The 19,823-nt window shown below is 32.6% G+C and overlaps 1 protein-coding gene across 3 annotated transcripts in view; it reads right to left on the reverse strand.

The window, feature by feature from the left end:
* Window positions 1–19,823, reverse strand: part of Taf1 (TATA-box binding protein associated factor 1) — a 282,189-nt gene that overhangs the window by 87,820 nt on the left and 174,546 nt on the right. Inside the window, exons 2-8 of one of the 3 annotated variants that reach the window (XM_081991790.1) lie at window positions 19,522–19,579; window positions 19,211–19,364; window positions 18,941–19,151; window positions 18,681–18,887; window positions 17,765–17,974; window positions 9,804–9,992; window positions 9,442–9,752 (exon numbers count right to left, since the gene is read on the reverse strand). In XM_081991790.1, the coding sequence (XP_081847916.1) occupies window positions 9,442–9,752; window positions 9,804–9,992; window positions 17,765–17,974; window positions 18,681–18,887; window positions 18,941–19,151; window positions 19,211–19,356 (1,274 nt within the window). In that variant the 5' untranslated portion in view covers window positions 19,357–19,364; window positions 19,522–19,579. Of the gene's footprint in view, window positions 1–9,441; window positions 9,753–9,803; window positions 9,993–17,764; window positions 17,975–18,680; window positions 18,888–18,940; window positions 19,152–19,210; window positions 19,365–19,521; window positions 19,586–19,823 lie in introns of those variants that run through there. The other 2 variants (XM_081991789.1, XM_081991788.1) reach the window with 2 other exon arrangements.

A 19,823-nucleotide genomic window follows, 5' to 3' on the forward strand; every position in this document is an offset into this window, starting at 1 on the left:
GGAAATTTAATGAGGATTCCAAAAATATTCTTAAAACTGTCATTTTCTTACTTTAAGTAAGTTTACAGGCGATTTTGTCCCTGATTGTCCTTTTAAACTGTGTTTTTGGAAATTCAAACTTTGACAGCGTTTTTCTCCCTGACTGTACTTGATTTTGTAGTGTTTTTTTGTGTATTAGATAGGAAATTTAATGAGAATTCCAAAAATATTCTTAAAACTGTCATTTTCTTACTTTAAGTAAGTTTACAGGCGATTTTGTCCCTGATTGTCCTTTTAAACTGTGTTTTTGGAAATTCAAACTTTGACAGCGTTTTTCTCCCTGACTGTACTTGATTTTGTAGTGTTTTTTTGTGTATTAGATAGGAAATTTAATGAGAATTCCAAAAATATTCTTAAAACTGTCATTTTCTTACTTTAAGTAAGTTTACAGGTGATTTTGTCCCTGACTGCCCTTTTAAACTGTGTTTTTGGAAATTCAAACTTTGACAGCGTTTTTCTCCCTGACTGTACTTGATTTCGTAGTGTTTTTTTGTGTATTAAATAGGAAATTTAATGAGAATTCCAAAAATATTCTTAAAACTGTCATTTTCTCACTTTAAGTAAGTTTACAGGTGATTTTGGCCCTGACTGCCCTTTTAAACTGTGTTTTTGGAAATTCAAACTTTGACAGCGTTTTTCTCCCTGACTGTACTTGATTTTGTAGTGTTTTTTTGTGTATTAAATAGGAAATTTAATGAGGATTCCAAAAATGTTCTTAAAACTGTAATTTTCTCACTTCAAGTGTGTTTTACAGACGATTTAGTCCCTGATTGTCCTTTTGATCTGTGTTTTTGGCAATTCAAATTTTAAGAGCGTTTTTCTCTCTGACTGTACTTAACTTTGTAGTATTTTTTTAGTGTATTAGATAGGAAATTTAATGAGGATTCCAAAAATATTCTTAAAACTGTCATTTTCTTACTTTAAGTAAGTTTACAGGCGATTTTGTCCCTGATTGTCCTTTTAAACTGTGTTTTTGGAAATTCAAACTTTGACAGCGTTTTTCTCCCTGACTGTACTTGATTTTGTAGTGTTTTTTTGTGTATTAGATAGGAAATTTAATGAGAATTCCAAAAATATTCTTAAAACTGTCATTTTCTTACTTTAAGTAAGTTTACAGGTGATTTTGTCCCTGACTTCCCTTTTAAACTGTGTTTTTGGAAATTCAAACTTTGACAGCGTTTCTCTCCCTGACTGTACTTGATTTCGTAGTGTTTTTTTGTGTATTAGATAGGAAATTTAATGAGAATTCCAAAAATATTCTTAAAACTGTCATTTTCTTACTTTAAGTAAGTTTACAGGTGATTTTGTCCCTGACTGCCCTTTTAAACTGTGTTTTTGGAAATTCAAACTTTGACAGCGTTTTTCTCCCTGACTGTACTTGATTTTGCAGTGTTTTTTTGTGTATTAGATAGGAAATTTAATGAGGATTCCAAAAATATTCTTAAAACTGTCATTTTCTTACTTTAAGTAAGTTTACAGGCGATTTTGTCCCTGATTGTCCTTTTAAACTGTGTTTTTGGAAATTCAAACTTTGACAGCGTTTTTCTCCCTGACTGTACTTGATTTTGTAGTGTTTTTTTGTGTATTAGATAGGAAATTTAATGAGAATTCCAAAAATATTCTTAAAACTGTCATTTTCTTACTTTAAGTAAGTTTACAGGTGATTTTGTCCCTGACTTCCCTTTTAAACTGTGTTTTTGGAAATTCAAACTTTGACAGCGTTTCTCTCCCTGACTGTACTTGATTTCGTAGTGTTTTTTTGTGTATTAGATAGGAAATTTAATGAGAATTCCAAAAATATTCTTAAAACTGTCATTTTCTTACTTTAAGTAAGTTTACAGGTGATTTTGTCCCTGACTGCCCTTTTAAACTGTGTTTTTGGAAATTCAAACTTTGACAGCGTTTTTCTCCCTGACTGTACTTGATTTCGTAGTGTTTTTTTGTGTATTAAATAGGAAATTTAATGAGAATTCCAAAAATATTCTTAAAACTGTCATTTTCTCACTTTAAGTAAGTTTACAGGTGATTTTGGCCCTGACTGCCCTTTTAAACTGTGTTTTTGGAAATTCAAACTTTGACAGCGTTTTTCTCCCTGACTGTACTTGATTTTGTAGTGTTTTTTTGTGTATTAAATAGGAAATTTAATGAGGATTCCAAAAATGTTCTTAAAACTGTAATTTTCTCACTTCAAGTGTGTTTTACAGACGATTTAGTCCCTGATTGTCCTTTTGATCTGTGTTTTTGGCAATTCAAATTTTAAGAGCGTTTTTCTCTCTGACTGTACTTAACTTTGTAGTATTTTTTTAGTGTATTAGATAGGAAATTTAATGAGGATTCCAAAAATATTCTTAAAACTGTCATTTTCTTACTTTAAGTAAGTTTACAGGCGATTTTGTCCCTGATTGTCCTTTTAAACTGTGTTTTTGGAAATTCAAACTTTGACAGCGTTTTTCTCCCTGACTGTACTTGATTTTGTAGTGTTTTTTTGTGTATTAGATAGGAAATTTAATGAGAATTCCAAAAATATTCTTAAAACTGTCATTTTCTTACTTTAAGTAAGTTTACAGGTGATTTTGTCCCTGACTTCCCTTTTAAACTGTGTTTTTGGAAATTCAAACTTTGACAGCGTTTCTCTCCCTGACTGTACTTGATTTCGTAGTGTTTTTTTGTGTATTAGATAGGAAATTTAATGAGAATTCCAAAAATATTCTTAAAACTGTCATTTTCTTACTTTAAGTAAGTTTACAGGTGATTTTGTCCCTGACTGCCCTTTTAAACTGTGTTTTTGGAAATTCAAACTTTGACAGCGTTTTTCTCCCTGACTGTACTTGATTTTGCAGTGTTTTTTTGTGTATTAGATAGGAAATTTAATGAGGATTCCAAAAATATTCTTAAAACTGTCATTTTCTTACTTTAAGTAAGTTTACAGGCGATTTTGTCCCTGATTGTCCTTTTAAACTGTGTTTTTGGAAATTCAAACTTTGACAGCGTTTTTCTCCCTGACTGTACTTGATTTTGTAGTGTTTTTTTGTGTATTAGATAGGAAATTTAATGAGAATTCCAAAAATATTCTTAAAACTGTCATTTTCTTACTTTAAGTAAGTTTACAGGTGATTTTGTCCCTGACTTCCCTTTTAAACTGTGTTTTTGGAAATTCAAACTTTGACAGCGTTTCTCTCCCTGACTGTACTTGATTTCGTAGTGTTTTTTTGTGTATTAGATAGGAAATTTAATGAGAATTCCAAAAATATTCTTAAAACTGTCATTTTCTTACTTTAAGTAAGTTTACAGGTGATTTTGTCCCTGACTGCCCTTTTAAACTGTGTTTTTGGAAATTCAAACTTTGACAGCGTTTTTCTCCCTGACTGTACTTGATTTTGCAGTGTTTTTTTGTGTATTAGATAGGAAATTTAATGAGGATTCCAAAAATATTCTTAAAACTGTCATTTTCTTACTTTAAGTAAGTTTACAGGCGATTTTGTCCCTGATTGTCCTTTTAAACTGTGTTTTTGGAAATTCAAACTTTGACAGCGTTTTTCTCCCTGACTGTACTTGATTTTGTAGTGTTTTTTTGTGTATTAGATAGGAAATTTAATGAGAATTCCAAAAATATTCTTAAAACTGTCATTTTCTTACTTTAAGTAAGTTTACAGGTGATTTTGTCCCTGACTGCCCTTTTAAACTGTGTTTTTGGAAATTCAAACTTTGACAGCGTTTTTCTCCCTGACTGTACTTGATTTCGTAGTGTTTTTTTGTGTATTAAATAGGAAATTTAATGAGAATTCCAAAAATATTCTTAAAACTGTCATTTTCTCACTTTAAGTAAGTTTACAGGTGATTTTGTCCCTGACTGCCCTTTTAAACTGTGTTTTTGGAAATTCAAACTTTGACAGCGTTTTTCTCCCTGACTGTACTTGATTTTGTAGTGTTTTTTTGTGTATTAGATAGGAAATTTAATGAGGATTCCAAAAATATTCTTAAAACTGTCATTTTCTCACTTTAAGTAAGTTTACAGGTGATTTTGGCCCTGACTGTCCTTTTAAACTGTGTTTTTGGAAATTCAAACTTTGACAGCGTTTTTCTCCCTGACTGTACTTGATTTTGTAGTGTTTTTTTGTGTATTAGATAGGAAATTTAATGAGAATTCCAAAAATATTCTTAAAACTGTCATTTTCTTACTTTAAGTAAGTTTACAGGTGATTTTGTCCCTGACTGCCCTTTTAAACTGTGTTTTTGGAAATTCAAACTTTGACAGCGTTTTTCTCCCTGACTGTACTTGATTTTGTAGTGTTTTTTTGTGTATTAGATAGGAAATTTAATGAGAATTCCAAAAATATTCTTAAAACTGTCATTTTCTTACTTTAAGTAAGTTTACAGGTGATTTTGTCCCTGACTGCCCTTTTAAACTGAGTTTTTGGAAATTCAAACTTTGACAGCGTTTTTCTCCCTGACTGTACTTGATTTTGTAGTATTTTTTTGTGTATTAAATAGGAAATTTAATGAGGATTCCAAAAATGTTCTTAAAACTGTAATTTTCTCACTTCAAGTGTGTTTTACAGACGATTTTGTCCCTGATTGTCCTTTTGATCTGTGTTTTTGGCAATTCAAATTTTAAGAGCGTTTTTCTCTCTGACTGTACTTAACTTTGTAGTATTTTTTTAGTGTATTAGATAGGAAATTTAATGAGGATTCCAAAAATATTCTTAAAACTGTCATTTTCTTACTTTAAGTAAGTTTACAGGCGATTTTGTCCCTGATTGTCCTTTTAAACTGTGTTTTTGGAAATTCAAACTTTGACAGCGTTTTTCTCCCTGACTGTACTTGATTTTGTAGTGTTTTTTTGTGTATTAGATAGGAAATTTAATGAGAATTCCAAAAATATTCTTAAAACTGTCATTTTCTTACTTTAAGTAAGTTTACAGGCGATTTTGTCCCTGATTGTCCTTTTAAACTGTGTTTTTGGAAATTCAAACTTTGACAGCGTTTTTCTCCCTGACTGTACTTGATTTTGTAGTGTTTTTTTGTGTATTAGATAGGAAATTTAATGAGAATTCCAAAAATATTCTTAAAACTGTCATTTTCTTACTTTAAGTAAGTTTACAGGTGATTTTGTCCCTGACTGCCCTTTTAAACTGTGTTTTTGGAAATTCAAACTTTGACAGCGTTTTTCTCCCTGACTGTACTTGATTTCGTAGTGTTTTTTTGTGTATTAAATAGGAAATTTAATGAGAATTCCAAAAATATTCTTAAAACTGTCATTTTCTCACTTTAAGTAAGTTTACAGGTGATTTTGGCCCTGACTGCCCTTTTAAACTGTGTTTTTGGAAATTCAAACTTTGACAGCGTTTTTCTCCCTGACTGTACTTGATTTTGTAGTGTTTTTTTGTGTATTAAATAGGAAATTTAATGAGGATTCCAAAAATGTTCTTAAAACTGTAATTTTCTCACTTCAAGTGTGTTTTACAGACGATTTAGTCCCTGATTGTCCTTTTGATCTGTGTTTTTGGCAATTCAAATTTTAAGAGCGTTTTTCTCTCTGACTGTACTTAACTTTGTAGTATTTTTTTAGTGTATTAGATAGGAAATTTAATGAGGATTCCAAAAATATTCTTAAAACTGTCATTTTCTTACTTTAAGTAAGTTTACAGGCGATTTTGTCCCTGATTGTCCTTTTAAACTGTGTTTTTGGAAATTCAAACTTTGACAGCGTTTTTCTCCCTGACTGTACTTGATTTTGTAGTGTTTTTTTGTGTATTAGATAGGAAATTTAATGAGAATTCCAAAAATATTCTTAAAACTGTCATTTTCTTACTTTAAGTAAGTTTACAGGTGATTTTGTCCCTGACTTCCCTTTTAAACTGTGTTTTTGGAAATTCAAACTTTGACAGCGTTTCTCTCCCTGACTGTACTTGATTTCGTAGTGTTTTTTTGTGTATTAGATAGGAAATTTAATGAGAATTCCAAAAATATTCTTAAAACTGTCATTTTCTTACTTTAAGTAAGTTTACAGGTGATTTTGTCCCTGACTGCCCTTTTAAACTGTGTTTTTGGAAATTCAAACTTTGACAGCGTTTTTCTCCCTGACTGTACTTGATTTTGCAGTGTTTTTTTGTGTATTAGATAGGAAATTTAATGAGGATTCCAAAAATATTCTTAAAACTGTCATTTTCTTACTTTAAGTAAGTTTACAGGCGATTTTGTCCCTGATTGTCCTTTTAAACTGTGTTTTTGGAAATTCAAACTTTGACAGCGTTTTTCTCCCTGACTGTACTTGATTTTGTAGTGTTTTTTTGTGTATTAGATAGGAAATTTAATGAGAATTCCAAAAATATTCTTAAAACTGTCATTTTCTTACTTTAAGTAAGTTTACAGGTGATTTTGTCCCTGACTTCCCTTTTAAACTGTGTTTTTGGAAATTCAAACTTTGACAGCGTTTCTCTCCCTGACTGTACTTGATTTCGTAGTGTTTTTTTGTGTATTAGATAGGAAATTTAATGAGAATTCCAAAAATATTCTTAAAACTGTCATTTTCTTACTTTAAGTAAGTTTACAGGTGATTTTGTCCCTGACTGCCCTTTTAAACTGTGTTTTTGGAAATTCAAACTTTGACAGCGTTTTTCTCCCTGACTGTACTTGATTTTGCAGTGTTTTTTTGTGTATTAGATAGGAAATTTAATGAGGATTCCAAAAATGTTCTTAAAACTGTAATTTTCTCACTTCAAGTGTGTTTTACAGACGATTTTGTCCCTGATTGTCCTTTTGATCTGTGTTTTTGGCAATTCAAATTTTAAGAGCGTTTTTCTCTCTGACTGTACTTAACTTTGCAGTGTTTTTTTGTGTATTAGATAGGAAATTTAATGAGGATTCCAAAAATATTCTTAAATCTGTCATTTTCTCACTTCAAATGTGTTTTACAGGCGATTTTGTCCCTGACTGTCCTTTTGAACTGTGTTTTTGGCAATTCAAATTTTAAGAGCGTTTTTCTCTCTGACTGTATTTAACTTTGTAGTATTTTTTTAGTGTATTAAATAGGAAATTTAATGAGGATTCCAAAAATGTTCTTAAAACTGTCATCTTCTCACTTCAAGTGTGTTTTACAGGCGATTTTGTCCCTGACGGTCCTTTTAAACTGTGTTTTTGAAAATTCAAACTTTGACAGCGTTTTTCTCCCTGACTGTACTTGATTTTGCAGTGTTTTTTTGTGTATTAGATAGGAAATTTAATGAGGATTCCAAAAATATTCTTAAAACTGTCATTTTCTCACTTTAAGTAAGTTTACAGGTGATTTTGGCCCTGACTGTCCTTTTAAACTGTGTTTTTGAAAATTCAAACTTTGACAGCGTTTTTCTCCCTGACTGTACTTGATTTTGTAGTGTTTTTTTGTGTATTAGATAGGAAATTTAATGAGAATTCCAAAAATATTCTTAAAACTGTCATTTTCTTACTTTAAGTAAGTTTACAGGTGATTTTGTCCCTGACTGCCCTTTTAAACTGTGTTTTTGGAAATTCAAACTTTGACAGCGTTTTTCTCCCTGACTGTACTTGATTTTGTAGTGTTTTTTTGTGTATTAGATAGGAAATTTAATGAGAATTCCAAAAATATTCTTAAAACTGTAATTTTCTCACTTCAAGTGTGTTTTACAGACGATTTAGTCCCTGATTGTCCTTTTGATCTGTGTTTTTGGCAATTCAAATTTTAAGAGCGTTTTTCTCTCTGACTGTACTTAACTTTGTAGTATTTTTTTAGTGTATTAGATAGGAAATTTAATGAGGATTCCAAAAATATTCTTAAAACTGTCATTTTCTTACTTTAAGTAAGTTTACAGGCGATTTTGTCCCTGATTGTCCTTTTAAACTGTGTTTTTGGAAATTCAAACTTTGACAGCGTTTTTTTTCCCTGACTGTACTTGATTTTGTAGTGTTTTTTTCAGGTTATTAGATAGGAAATTTAATGAGAATTCCAAAAATATTCTTAAAACTGTCATTTTCTTACTTTAAGTAAGTTTACAGGTGATTTTGTCCCTGACTGCCCTTTTAAACTGTGTTTTTGGAAATTCAAACTTTGACAGCGTTTTTCTCCCTGACTGTACTTGATTTCGTAGTGTTTTTTTGTGTATTAGATAGGAAATTTAATGAGGATTCCAAAAATATTCTCAAAATTGTCATTTTCTTACTTTAAGTAAGTTTACAGGTGATTTTGTCCCTGACTGCCCTTTTAAACTGTGTTTTTGGAAATTCAAACTTTGACAGCGTTTTTCTCCCTGACTGTACTTGATTTCGTAGTGTTTTTTTGTGTATTACATAGGAAATTTAATGAGAATTCCAAAAATATTCTTAAAACTGTCATTTTCTTACTTTAAGTAAGTTTACAGGTGATTTTGGCCCTGACTGTCCTTTTAAACTGTGTTTTTGGAAATTCAAACTTTGACAGCGTTTTTCTCCCTGACTGTACTTAATTTTATAGTATTTTTTTAGTGTATTAGATAGGAAATTTAATGAGGATTCCAAAAATATTCTTAAAACTGTCATTTTCTTACTTTAAGTAAGTTTACAGGTGATTTTGTCCCTGACTGCCCTTTTAAACTGTGTTTTTGGAAATTCAAACTTTGACAGCGTTTTTCTCCCTGACTGTACTTAACTTTGTAGTATTTTTTTAGTGTATTAGATAGGAAATTTAATGAGGATTCCAAAAATGTTCTTAAAACTGTCATTTTCTCACTTTAAGTAAGTTTACAGGTGATTTTGGCCCTGACTGTCCTTTTAAACTGTGTTTTTGTCAATTCAAACTTTGACAGAATTTTTCACCCTGACTGTACTTAATTTTGTAGTATTTTTTTAGTGTATTAGATAGGAAATTTAATGAGGATTCCAAAAATGTTCTTAAAACTGTAATTTTCTCACTTCAAGTGTGTTTTACAGATGATTTTGTCCCTGATTGTCCTTTTGATCTGTGTTTTTGGCAATTCAAATTTTAAGAGCGTTTTTCTCTCTGACTGTACTTAACTTTGTAGTATTTTTTTAGTGTATTAGATAGGAAATTTAATGAGGATTGCAAAAATATTCTTAAAACTGTCATTTTCTTACTTTAAGTAAGTTTACAGGTGATTTTGGCCCTGACTGTCCTTTTAAACTGTGTTTTTGGAAATTCAAACTTTGACAGCGTTTTTCTCCCTGACTGTACTTAACTTTGTAGTATTTTTCAGGTTATTAAATAGGAAATTTAATGAGGATTGCAAAAATTTTCTTAAAACTGTCATTTTCCCAGTTCAAGTGTGTTTTACAGATGTTTTTGTCGGATGTAATGTTTGATTTTTTTTCCCAAATTATTTAACAATAAAATGCCTCCAATTTGTAACACCCTGTAGAAAAGAAGTCCCAAATAAAAACTTTTCAATTACTTACACTGAAGTTTTTTGTTTAAGTCCCGCCAATGCGGGATTGACAGCAGGTGGTAACCGAATGTTACTGCCCACTTTACCAGGCTGACTGAACGCTTGCGCGGTCCTATTTCCGCTGCTAGGCACCCAACCAGCTGCATTTGTTTTGCTATTCAATTTCTGCAACACTTTGTGTTTGATATCGTTGCCGTCCCAAACCACGTCATCCTCCCAGTGCAATTGGGTGACCATGAGAAAAGCATCGTCGGGGTAACCCTGGCCCTCTGGAGGTTGTTTTATTGTCTGGAAACTGAACTGGTCCTGGTCCTTCTGCGTCTACCAAAATGTTATTCGAAAACCGGACAAATTAAAAAAACTAGAATCAACCTCTTTTTCGTCCCTCATTTTGAAGCCGTAAGTGAAACCGTCGCCACTTTCCGGTACCTCGAGCATGTCATACCAAATTTGGGCGGGGCCGAACCGCCAATCGGCCGCTTTCGGTCCCGACTCGTCCTTTTTTTCCGCGTCCTCTTTATTTAATTCATTTTGCTGTTCAACAGGTTTCAAGAATTTTTCCTGAAAATAATTTCACTGAAACGCACATTTTCAAATAAGCACACAAACAAAATGTATTCGTTCTTACAACAAAAGGTTTACACACAAATAGTAACTGAATTTGACTATCCATTGAAACTACAATGCAATTTTCACTTTATTACAGCGACAATTGAGCTGAATTCATAGTTTGAATATACTTGTAGCACTTTCATTCTTAGTTTGACAAATAAACGGAAGCCGCATGAACCTCAAGCAGTAAGGCCGGGATTACCCAACTTCATAGTCGTAATCGTAAACATAATTTTTGTACATAACAACACATAGTAAACAAAATCGTCCTGTTACTTGTTTACCATGTGTTGTAATGGACAAAAATTAAGTTTATGATTACAACTATGACTAAGAAGTTGGGTAAACCCGGCCTAACCAGCAAGAAATGAATCATTTTAATTTCTTATCTTGCTTCTTACTGCTTCGTGCATCGTCGGCTGCCTGTTTCACCCATTCGTGGGTTTTCGAATTGTCACTTGTCAAGTATCCGATCTTTTCTGGTTTTCACTTGATGGCTTACTACTTCCGCCTTTTACTAATAGGGCGCGTAACACACATGCAGCTGCTCTGATAGAATAGTCATCGACAAAATCCATTTTCAGCAAACATTCCATGAATAGAATAGAAATAAAAAATTCTAACCAAATTTATATTGTAAACAAAATAATGTCAAATAATCTGTAACGTATTTTTTGTTTTCGGCTTTAGAAGCGTTTAAACCTAAGAAGTTGTTTCACCCTATATACATTGTACACAGTGTTTGCTGTTTTATCTGACTGTCCTTTTGAACTGTGTTTTTGGCAATTCAAACTTTGACAGCGTTTTTCTCCCTGACTGTACTTGATTTTGTAGTATTTTTTTAGTGTATTAGATAGGAAATTTAATGAGGATTCCAAAAATATTCTTAAAACTGTCATTTTCTCACTTCAAGTGTGTTTTACAGGCGATTTTGTCCCTGACTGTCCTTTTGAACTGTGTTTTTGGCAATTCAAATTTTAAGAGCGTTTTTCTCTCTGACTGTACCTAACTTTGTAGTATTTTTTTAGTGTATTAAATAGGAAATTTAATGAGGATTCCAAAAATGTTCTTAAAACTGTCATTTTCTCACTTCAAGTGTGTTTTACAGGTGATTATGTCCCTGACTGTCCTTTTGAACTGTGTTTTTGTCAATTCAAATTTTAAGAGCGTTTTTCTCTCTGACTGTACTTAATTTTGTAGTATTTTTTTAGTGTATTAGATAGGAAATTTAAGGATTCCAAAAATGTTCTTAAAACTGTCATTTTCTCACTTCAAGTGTGTTTTACAGGCGATTTTGTCCCTGACTGTCCTTTTGAACTGTGTTTTTGGCAATTCAAATTTTAAGAGCGTTTTTCTCTCTGACTGTATTTAACTTTGTAGTATTTTTTTAGTGTATTAAATAGGAAATTTAATGAGGATTCCAAAAATGTTCTTAAATCTGTCATTTTCTCACTTCAAATGTGTTTTACAGGCGATTTTGTCCCTGACTGTCCTTTTGAACTGTGTTTTTGGCAATTCAAATTTTAAGAGCGTTTTTCTCTCTGACTGTATTTAACTTTGTAGTATTTATTTAGTGTATTAGATAGGAAATTTAATGAGGATTCCACAAATGTTCTTAAAACTGTCATTTTCTCACTTCAAGTGTGTTTTACAGGCGATTTTGTCCCTGACTGTCCTTTTGAACTGTGGTTTTGGCAATTCAAATTTTAAGAGCGTTTATCTCTCTGACTGTACTTAATTTTGTAGTATTTTTTTAGTGTATTAGATAATAAATTTAAGGATTCCAAAAATGTTCTTAAAACTGTCATTTTCTCACTTCAAGTGTGTTTTACAGGTGATTTTGTCCCTGACTGTCCTTTTAAACTGTGTTTTTGAAAATTCAAACTTTGACAGCGTTTTTCTCCCTGACTGTACTTAATTTTGTAGTATTTTTTAGGTTATTAGATAGGAAATTTAATGAGGATTCCAAAAATGTTCTTAAAACTGTCATTTTCTCACTACAAGTGTGTTTTACGTCGTGTGATTTTGTCCCTGACTGTCCTTTTAAACTGTGTTTTTGGCCATTCAAACTCTAGCGTTTTTCTCTCTGACTGTACTTAATTTTGTAGTATTTTTTTAGTGTATTAGATAGGAAATTTAATGAGGATTCCAAAAATGTTCTTAAAACTGCAATTTTCTTACTTCAAGTGTGTTTTACAGGTGATTTTGTCGCCGACTGTCCTTTTAAACAGTGTTTTTGAAAATTCAAACTTTGACAGCATTTTTCTCCCTGACTGTACTTAATTTTGTAGTATTTTTCAGGTTATTAAATATGAAATTTAATGAGGATTCCAAAAATGTTCTTAAAACTGTCAATTTCTCACTTCAAGTGTGTTTTACAGGCGATTTTGTGCCTGACTGTCCTTTTAAACTGCGTTTTTGGCAATTCAAACTTTGACAGCATTTTTCTCCCTGACTGTACTTAATTTTGTAGTATTTTTCAGGTTATTAGATAGGAAATTTAATGAGGATTCCAAAAATGTTCTTAAAACTGTCATTTTCTCACTTCAAGTGTGTTTTACAGGTGATTTTGTCGCCGACTGTCCTTTTAAACTGTGTTTTTGTCAATTCAAACTTTGACAGCATTTTTCTCCCTGACTGTACTTAATTTTCTAGTATTTTTCAGGTTATTAGATAGTAAATTTAATGAGGATTCCAAAAATGTTCTTAAAACTGTCATTTTCTCACTTCAAGTGTTTTACACGCGATTTTGTCCCTGACTGTCCTTTTAAACTGTGTTTTTGGCCATTCAAACTTTGACACCATTTTTCTCCCTGACTGTACTTAATTTTGTAGTATTTTTCAGGTTATTAGATATGAAATTTAATGAGGATTCCAAAAATGTTCTTAAAACTGTCATTTTCTCACTTCAAGTGTGTTTTACAGGCGATTTTGTCCCTAACTGTCCTTTTGAACTGTCTTTTTGGCAATTCAAATTTTAAGAGCGTTTTTCTTTGACTGTACTTAACTTTATAGTATTTTTCAGGTTATTAGATAGGAAATTTAATGAAGATTCCAAAAATGTTCTTAAAACTGTCATTTTCTCACTTCAAGTGTGTTTTACAGCTGATTTTGTCCCTGACTGTCCTTTGAAACTGTGATTTTGAAAATTCAAACTTTGACAGCGTTTTTCTCCCTGACTGTACTTAACTTTGTAGTATTTTTTTAGTGTATCAGATAGGAAATTTAATGAGGATTCCAAAAATGTTCTAAAAACTGTCATTTTCTCACTTTAAGTGTGTTTTACAGGTGATTTTGTCCCTGACTGTCCTTTTAAACCGTGTTTTTGGAAAGTCAAACTTTGACAGCGTTTTTCTCCCTGACTGTACTTAATTTTGTAGTATTTTTTTAGTGTATTAGATAGGAAATTTAATGAGGATTCCAAAAATGTTCTTAAAACTGTCATTTTTTCACTACAAGTAATTTTTACAGACGATTTTGTCTCTGTCCTTTTAAACTGTGTTTTTTGGCCATTCAAACTTTGACAGCATTTTTCTCCCTGACTGTACTTATTTTGTAGTATTTTTCAGGTTATTAGATAGGAAATTTAATGAGGATTCCAAAAATGTTCTTAAAACTGTCATTTTCTCACTTCAAGTGTGTTTTACAGGTGATTTTGTCCCTGACTGTCCTTTTAAACCGTGTTTTTGGAAAGTCAAACTTTGACAGCGTTTTTCTCCCTGACTGTACTTAATTTTGTAGTATTTTTTTAGTGTATTAGATAGGAAATTTAATGAGGATTCCAAAAATGTTCTTAAAACTGTCATTTTCTCACTACAAGTAAGTTTCAAAGGCGATTTTGTCCCTGACTGTCTTTTTAAACTGTGTTTCTGGCCATTTAAACTTCGACAGCGTTTTTTCTCCCTGACTATACTTGTTTTTGAGGTTATTAAATAGGAAATTTAATGGCGATTCCAAAAATGTTCTTAAAACAGTCATTTTCTCAGTACAAGTGGGTTTTACACGCCATTTTGCCGCAGACTGATCGATGATGTGGCCGTTTTAAAAGTTAAAATGACATTCTGAACCTCACGTGACTATATTTACACTTAAATTTATATATTGAAGGTCCCTTAACTGTTATTAAGGTTAAACTGACATTTGGAATGTCACATGACTATTTTTAGGGTTAAATTGACATTCCTAGGATCTCGTGGCTACTTTTTAGGTGAAAATGACATATTGAATTGACAAATTGAAACAATGTAAGTGGTTACCCCCAGTCAATTTTGACAGGTGTCACGTGATTTCAGGACCAGATTGAAACTGTCAATAAACGTCATAATTGTCAAATATGGCCTGTCGACAACTGTCAAAATAGTCTAGTTGAGGGCTATCAAAGTAAGTAAGTTGAATTCGGGTTTCAATGTAGTCCACTCTGTATTTATCTTCAAATAACTCGGTTATCAGACATTTGCGCTGCATAACTATACAGGGTGGTCAAAAGTGAATTTCATCGTTTATATAATTGACAAGTCGAGCCACTCGTAACTGTCAAAATAACCGAGTTTCGGGCTGTCAAAAGTCATGAAACATCTTTATTATCATTGTCATTCTTGATCTGTCATTTGTCAAAACAGGTTTTTTAGGTTCTTTAAATCTGGATTTGTCCCAAATGTGGCGTGGCGCCAGATCGTCAAAAAAATGCAACTTGTCAATTTTAGAGCCAAATGTCAAAAAAGTCAACCTGTTCAAATCGAGGAGGACAAAAGGCTGGTGGCCTTTCAAAGCCACCAATAAGAAAACACAACAAATCGAATTAGGGGTATACAGTCTACCACTGTTAATTACAGGGTGTACAATTGTTAGGGAAAAATCGAGGCAGAACTGCAAATATTGAAAAAAGGAGGCAGAACTCAAAAACCTTTGAAAAACTCCCCTAAAATCATTGATTTACCCTTAATTTCTGGCTTCCTAAAATAACAAACTTAATTGAAAAAATGTCCGAAAATCGTCAAATACAGTCAATCACAGTTTTTCTGTTTTGGAGTTGTCAAAATTGACTTTTTAGGCATTTATGCTGTTTTAAAGTAGTCCAGCGACGTCACAGAGACTGTTTGTATCTAGAAATTGTCAGAAATTACGTCATAAGGAGTGAAAATTGTCCGAAAAATGTCAAATACAGTAAAAAATGTTTTTCTTTGTTAGAGTTGTCAAAATTGACTTTTTAGGCATTTCTGGTGTCTTAAAGTAGTCAAACGACGTCACAGAGACTGTTTTCATCTAGAAATTGTCAGAATTGACGTCATAAAGACTGAAAAATGTCCGAAAATCGTCAAATACAGTCAATTACAGTTTTTCTGTTTTGGAGTTGTCAAAATTGACTTTTTAAACATTTATGCTGTTTTAAAGTAGTCCAGCGACGTCACAGAGACTGTGTATCTAGAAATTGTCAGAAATTACGTCATAAGGAGTGAAAATTGTCCGAAAAATGTAAAATACAGTAAAAAAATTTTTTCTGTGTTAGAGTTGTTAAAATTGACTTTTTAGGCATTTCTGGTGTCTTAAAGTAGTCAAACGACGTCACAGAGACTGTTTTCTCTAGAAATTGTCAGAATTGACGTCATAAAGACTGAAAAATGTCCGAAAATCGTCAAATACAGTCAATTACAGTTTTTCTGTTTTGGAGTTGTCAAAATTGACTTTTTAGGTATTTCTGCTGTCTTAAAGTAGTCAAACGACATCACAGAGACCGTTTTCATCAAGCATTTGTCAGAAATGACGTCATAAGGACTAAAAATTGTCCGAAAAGTGTCCAATACTGTAAAACATGTTTTTCTGTGTTAGAGTTGTTAAAATTGACTTTTTAGGTATTTCTGGTGTCTTAAAGTAGTCAAACGACGTCACAGAGACTGTTTTCATCTAGAAATTGTCAGAATTGACGTCATAAATACTGAAAAATGTCCGAAAATCGTCAAATGCAGTCAATCACAGTTTTTCTGTTTTGGAGTTGTCAAAATTGACTTTTTAGGCATTTATGCTGTTTTAAAGTAGTCCAGCGACGTCACAGAGACTGTTTGTATCTAGAAATTGTCAGAAATTACGTCATAAGGAGTGAAAATTGTCCGAAAAATGTCAAATACAGTAAAAAATGTTTTTCTGTGTTAGAGTTGTCAAAATTTACTTTTTAGGCATTTCTGGTGTCTTAAAGTAGTCAAACCACGTCACAGAGACTGTTTTCTCTAGAAATTGTCAGAATTGACGTCATAAAGACTGAAAAATGTCCGAAAATCGTCAAATACAGTCAATCACAGTTTTTCTGTTTTGGAGTTGTCAAAATTGACTTTTTAGGAATTTCTGCTGTCTTTAAGTAGTCAAAGGACGTCACAGAGACTGTTTTCATCTAGAAATTGTCAGAATTGACGTCATAAATACTAAAAAATGTCCGAAAATCGTCAAATACATTCAATCACAGTTTTTCTGTTTTGGAGTTGTCAAAATTGACTTTTTAGGCATTTCTGCTGTCTTTAAGTAGTCAAACGACGTCACAGAGACTGTTTTCATCAAGAATTTGTCAGAAATGACGTCATAAGGACTGAAAATTGTCCGAAAAGTGTCCAATACAGTAAAAAATGTTTTTCTGTGTTAGAGTTGTTAAAATTGACTTTTTAGGCATTTCTGGTGTCTTAAAGTAGTCAAACGACGTCACAGAGACTGTTTTCATCTAGAAATTGTCAGAAATGACGTCATAAATACTGAAAAATGTCCGAAAATCGTCAAATGCAGTCAATCACAGTTTTTCTGTTTTGGAGTTGTCAAAATTGACTTTTTAAGCATTTATGCTGTTTTAAAGTAGTCCAGCGACGTCACAGAGACTGTTCTGTATCTAGAAATTGTCAGAAATTACGTCATAAGGAGTGAAAATTGTCCGAAAAATGTAAAATACAGTAAAAAATGTTTTTCTGTGTTAGAGTTGTCAAAATTTACTTTTTAGGCATTTCTGGTGTCTTAAAGTAGTCAAACGACGTCACAGAGACTGTTTTCATCTAGAAATTGTCAGAATTGACGTCATAAATACTGAAAAATGAACGAAAATCGTCAAATGCAGTCAATCACAGTTTTTCTGTTTTGGAGTTGTCAAAATTGACTTTTTAGGCATTTATGCTGTCTTAAAGTAGTCAAACATACAAAATAGAGACTTTCAGCTCAAATTTGGGAGACCCTAGAAGGTCGAAATTGCCATGAAACTTTCAAGCATTCAAACGGGTTTTCCGTTACAATTTAATTTAGTTTCATGCTATTTTCACCCTTAAACTGTCAATAACAAAGAGATTAAAACGGTCAGCTATCACTTTTTTTGTATTTTTAGGAGACCAGACACTTTGTTTACATGGTTTCGAAATCCATTAAAATCGTGTCAATACGTAGTTTGTTGTGCAGCATTTCCGTAAATATCAGCAAGATAGCCAATACTAAAAACGCATAAAAATTCCGCCATTTAAACAAAAAAATGTGTACTTTTTGGCATTGTTAAAAACCTTTTTAGAGATGTTATTTTCGACTATTAATATGTCAAAAATGACAAGTGACAGAAATAATCTGATTAGCTTATCTTGTTCAGATCACAAATATTTACAACTTTTATATGAACATCACTTTGTTACAAGCAATAATAAATCGGCTAAATTAAATAAAAGAAAACCTCACTCTGTACTTAATTGGACACACAATAACAATCTTACCTCGTCATCACTTTTAACAGCTTCGGGAGGCACATTAGTAGCGTAATCAAAGAACCAGCCCCTGTTTTTAGGTTTCTCCTCATCCGAAGAGTCAGAATCGGGCTGGCTGTCTTTTTGTTTCCTCTTGCGCCGCTTTTTTCTCACATTCTTCCAAATGTTCGGCAAACTGTTGGGTTTGCCCGGTCCGAAAAGTCTTGAAAACCTCAAAACCTACCCCCCACAAAAGTCTGTAAAATAAACTGCCACCTCAACCCGGACAGTCATTTTTAAAATGTTGCCATTTCTAAACGAAACGACAGATTTTAATGCGGTTTGGACCGGATTGAGCTTATTTTATCGGCTTTTGGTTGATGGAAAAAATTCGGACTTAAATGCACCGCCACTGTACTATACAGGGTGGAAAAGAAACGCGTGCAAAAAAGTGAAATTTTCAAGTAATCCCCAATTAATCAATATTTTTTTTTTGGTTTGTTTTAACATAAGGAAGTGTTGCTTAGGTCAAAATCTCGGGACGTTTTTGGCCTTTCTCCAATTAACATCCTGTGACTCAAGAAATATGGATTTATCCAAAAAGTGCTCAATCTCGAATTAATTTCTTGAGACATGGGACGTTAATTGGGAAACTCCCAAAATGTTGACCTAAATAACACTTCCTTACGTTAAAACAAGACCAAAAAAAAAATGATTGATTAATTGGGGACTTTTTTGCACCCACTTCTTATACACCCTGTATAAGTCAGTTAGAGTGCATTAAAGCAAAAGTTTTTTACATCAGTAAAGAGCCAATAAACCAAACCCAATAACAGTCCAAACTGCATTAAAATCTGTTGATTCCTTTGGAAATGGGGAGGTTTTAAAAATGACCCAAAAAATCACTGTCCCGGTTGACATGGCAAGCATTTTATGAAAAACTCACTTTTCCATGCCGAAAATCAGGAAATAATTCTGTAACATCAACGTTAGCATACTTTGAGGGTAGCATAGCAGCCAAGGGGGTGTCCAGACGGCGTTTTTCCGCCCCATCTTGATTAACTTCCACTTGTGATTGGATTGAAGGAGTAGGGGGCGGTGGCATAAGGTTTTTATCTTTGTGAGTCTCATCATCCGCATCATAGTTGTCGTTCTGTGCTCGTGAATATCTCGTCAAAACAATTTAAAAAATAAATTGTCAACTACCTCATCATCTGCATATTCATTTATGTCGAAAAAGTCAGTGGCCGAGGGTGACTTTTGATCTTCACTGTAAAACCCCTCAAAATCATTGTTGGGCTTGGATTCGGCCCTCAACCTTTCCGAGTCCTGACTCTGTGATTCATAATCACTGTCTGAATCTTTACGTATCACCTCCTCACCTATCACATCCTTTAAAATGGAACCAAAAGCCAATCTACAATTTTTCGCGCTCACAGTAAAACAGAATAGGTTTGGGGTTGCAAACTGACGTACCGGCCTAGCGATGCCAACTGTTTTTGTGACTCGGGGTCAAATACGTCACTTTCCAAATTGCCAGACTCATCAATGTTTCCAAACAAGAATCCAGTCAAGTTTACACCGCAAGAATCCTCAAAACCGTCCTCATCGCTATCAGTCATACTGTTTACTAAGGGAAATTGATTACACAATGTTTTAACTATGAAAACTGAAAAGTTCAGGTGCACAAGTTACCTACTTACAAAGGATAACAGAATTGAAAGTGAATTTGTTGATGCAGTAGCAAATGGAAAGTTGTGGTCTTAAGTTTTTCAATAAAAACTTACCCTAGTTTCCAAATAAGCCTTGAAAGTTTAGATAAACAAATAAATAATCACAACACAACTTCAACCACCAACACAAAATGGAGTATAAACTAACCTCAATTTAATAGTGATGTTGATGACAGTTGACAGTTGACAGAACATAGGCCATCTTATTTTATCAGAATGAGTTAGAAGAAGATAGACAGTGTAAACTTTCTAAAGTCACTTTGCGGTTATGTAGTTTGTAAAAAAAGTTTTCAAATAATTTATTCATTTAGTAAGTAATTATTTTACTTTATAATTATTCCTTCCCAATAAACCCA

Source organism: Ips typographus, linkage group LG13 (assembly GCF_016097725.1).
Source record: "Ips typographus isolate SLU linkage group LG13, UJ_Ityp_2.0, whole genome shotgun sequence".
Classification (NCBI taxonomy): Eukaryota; Metazoa; Arthropoda; class Insecta; order Coleoptera; family Curculionidae; genus Ips; species Ips typographus.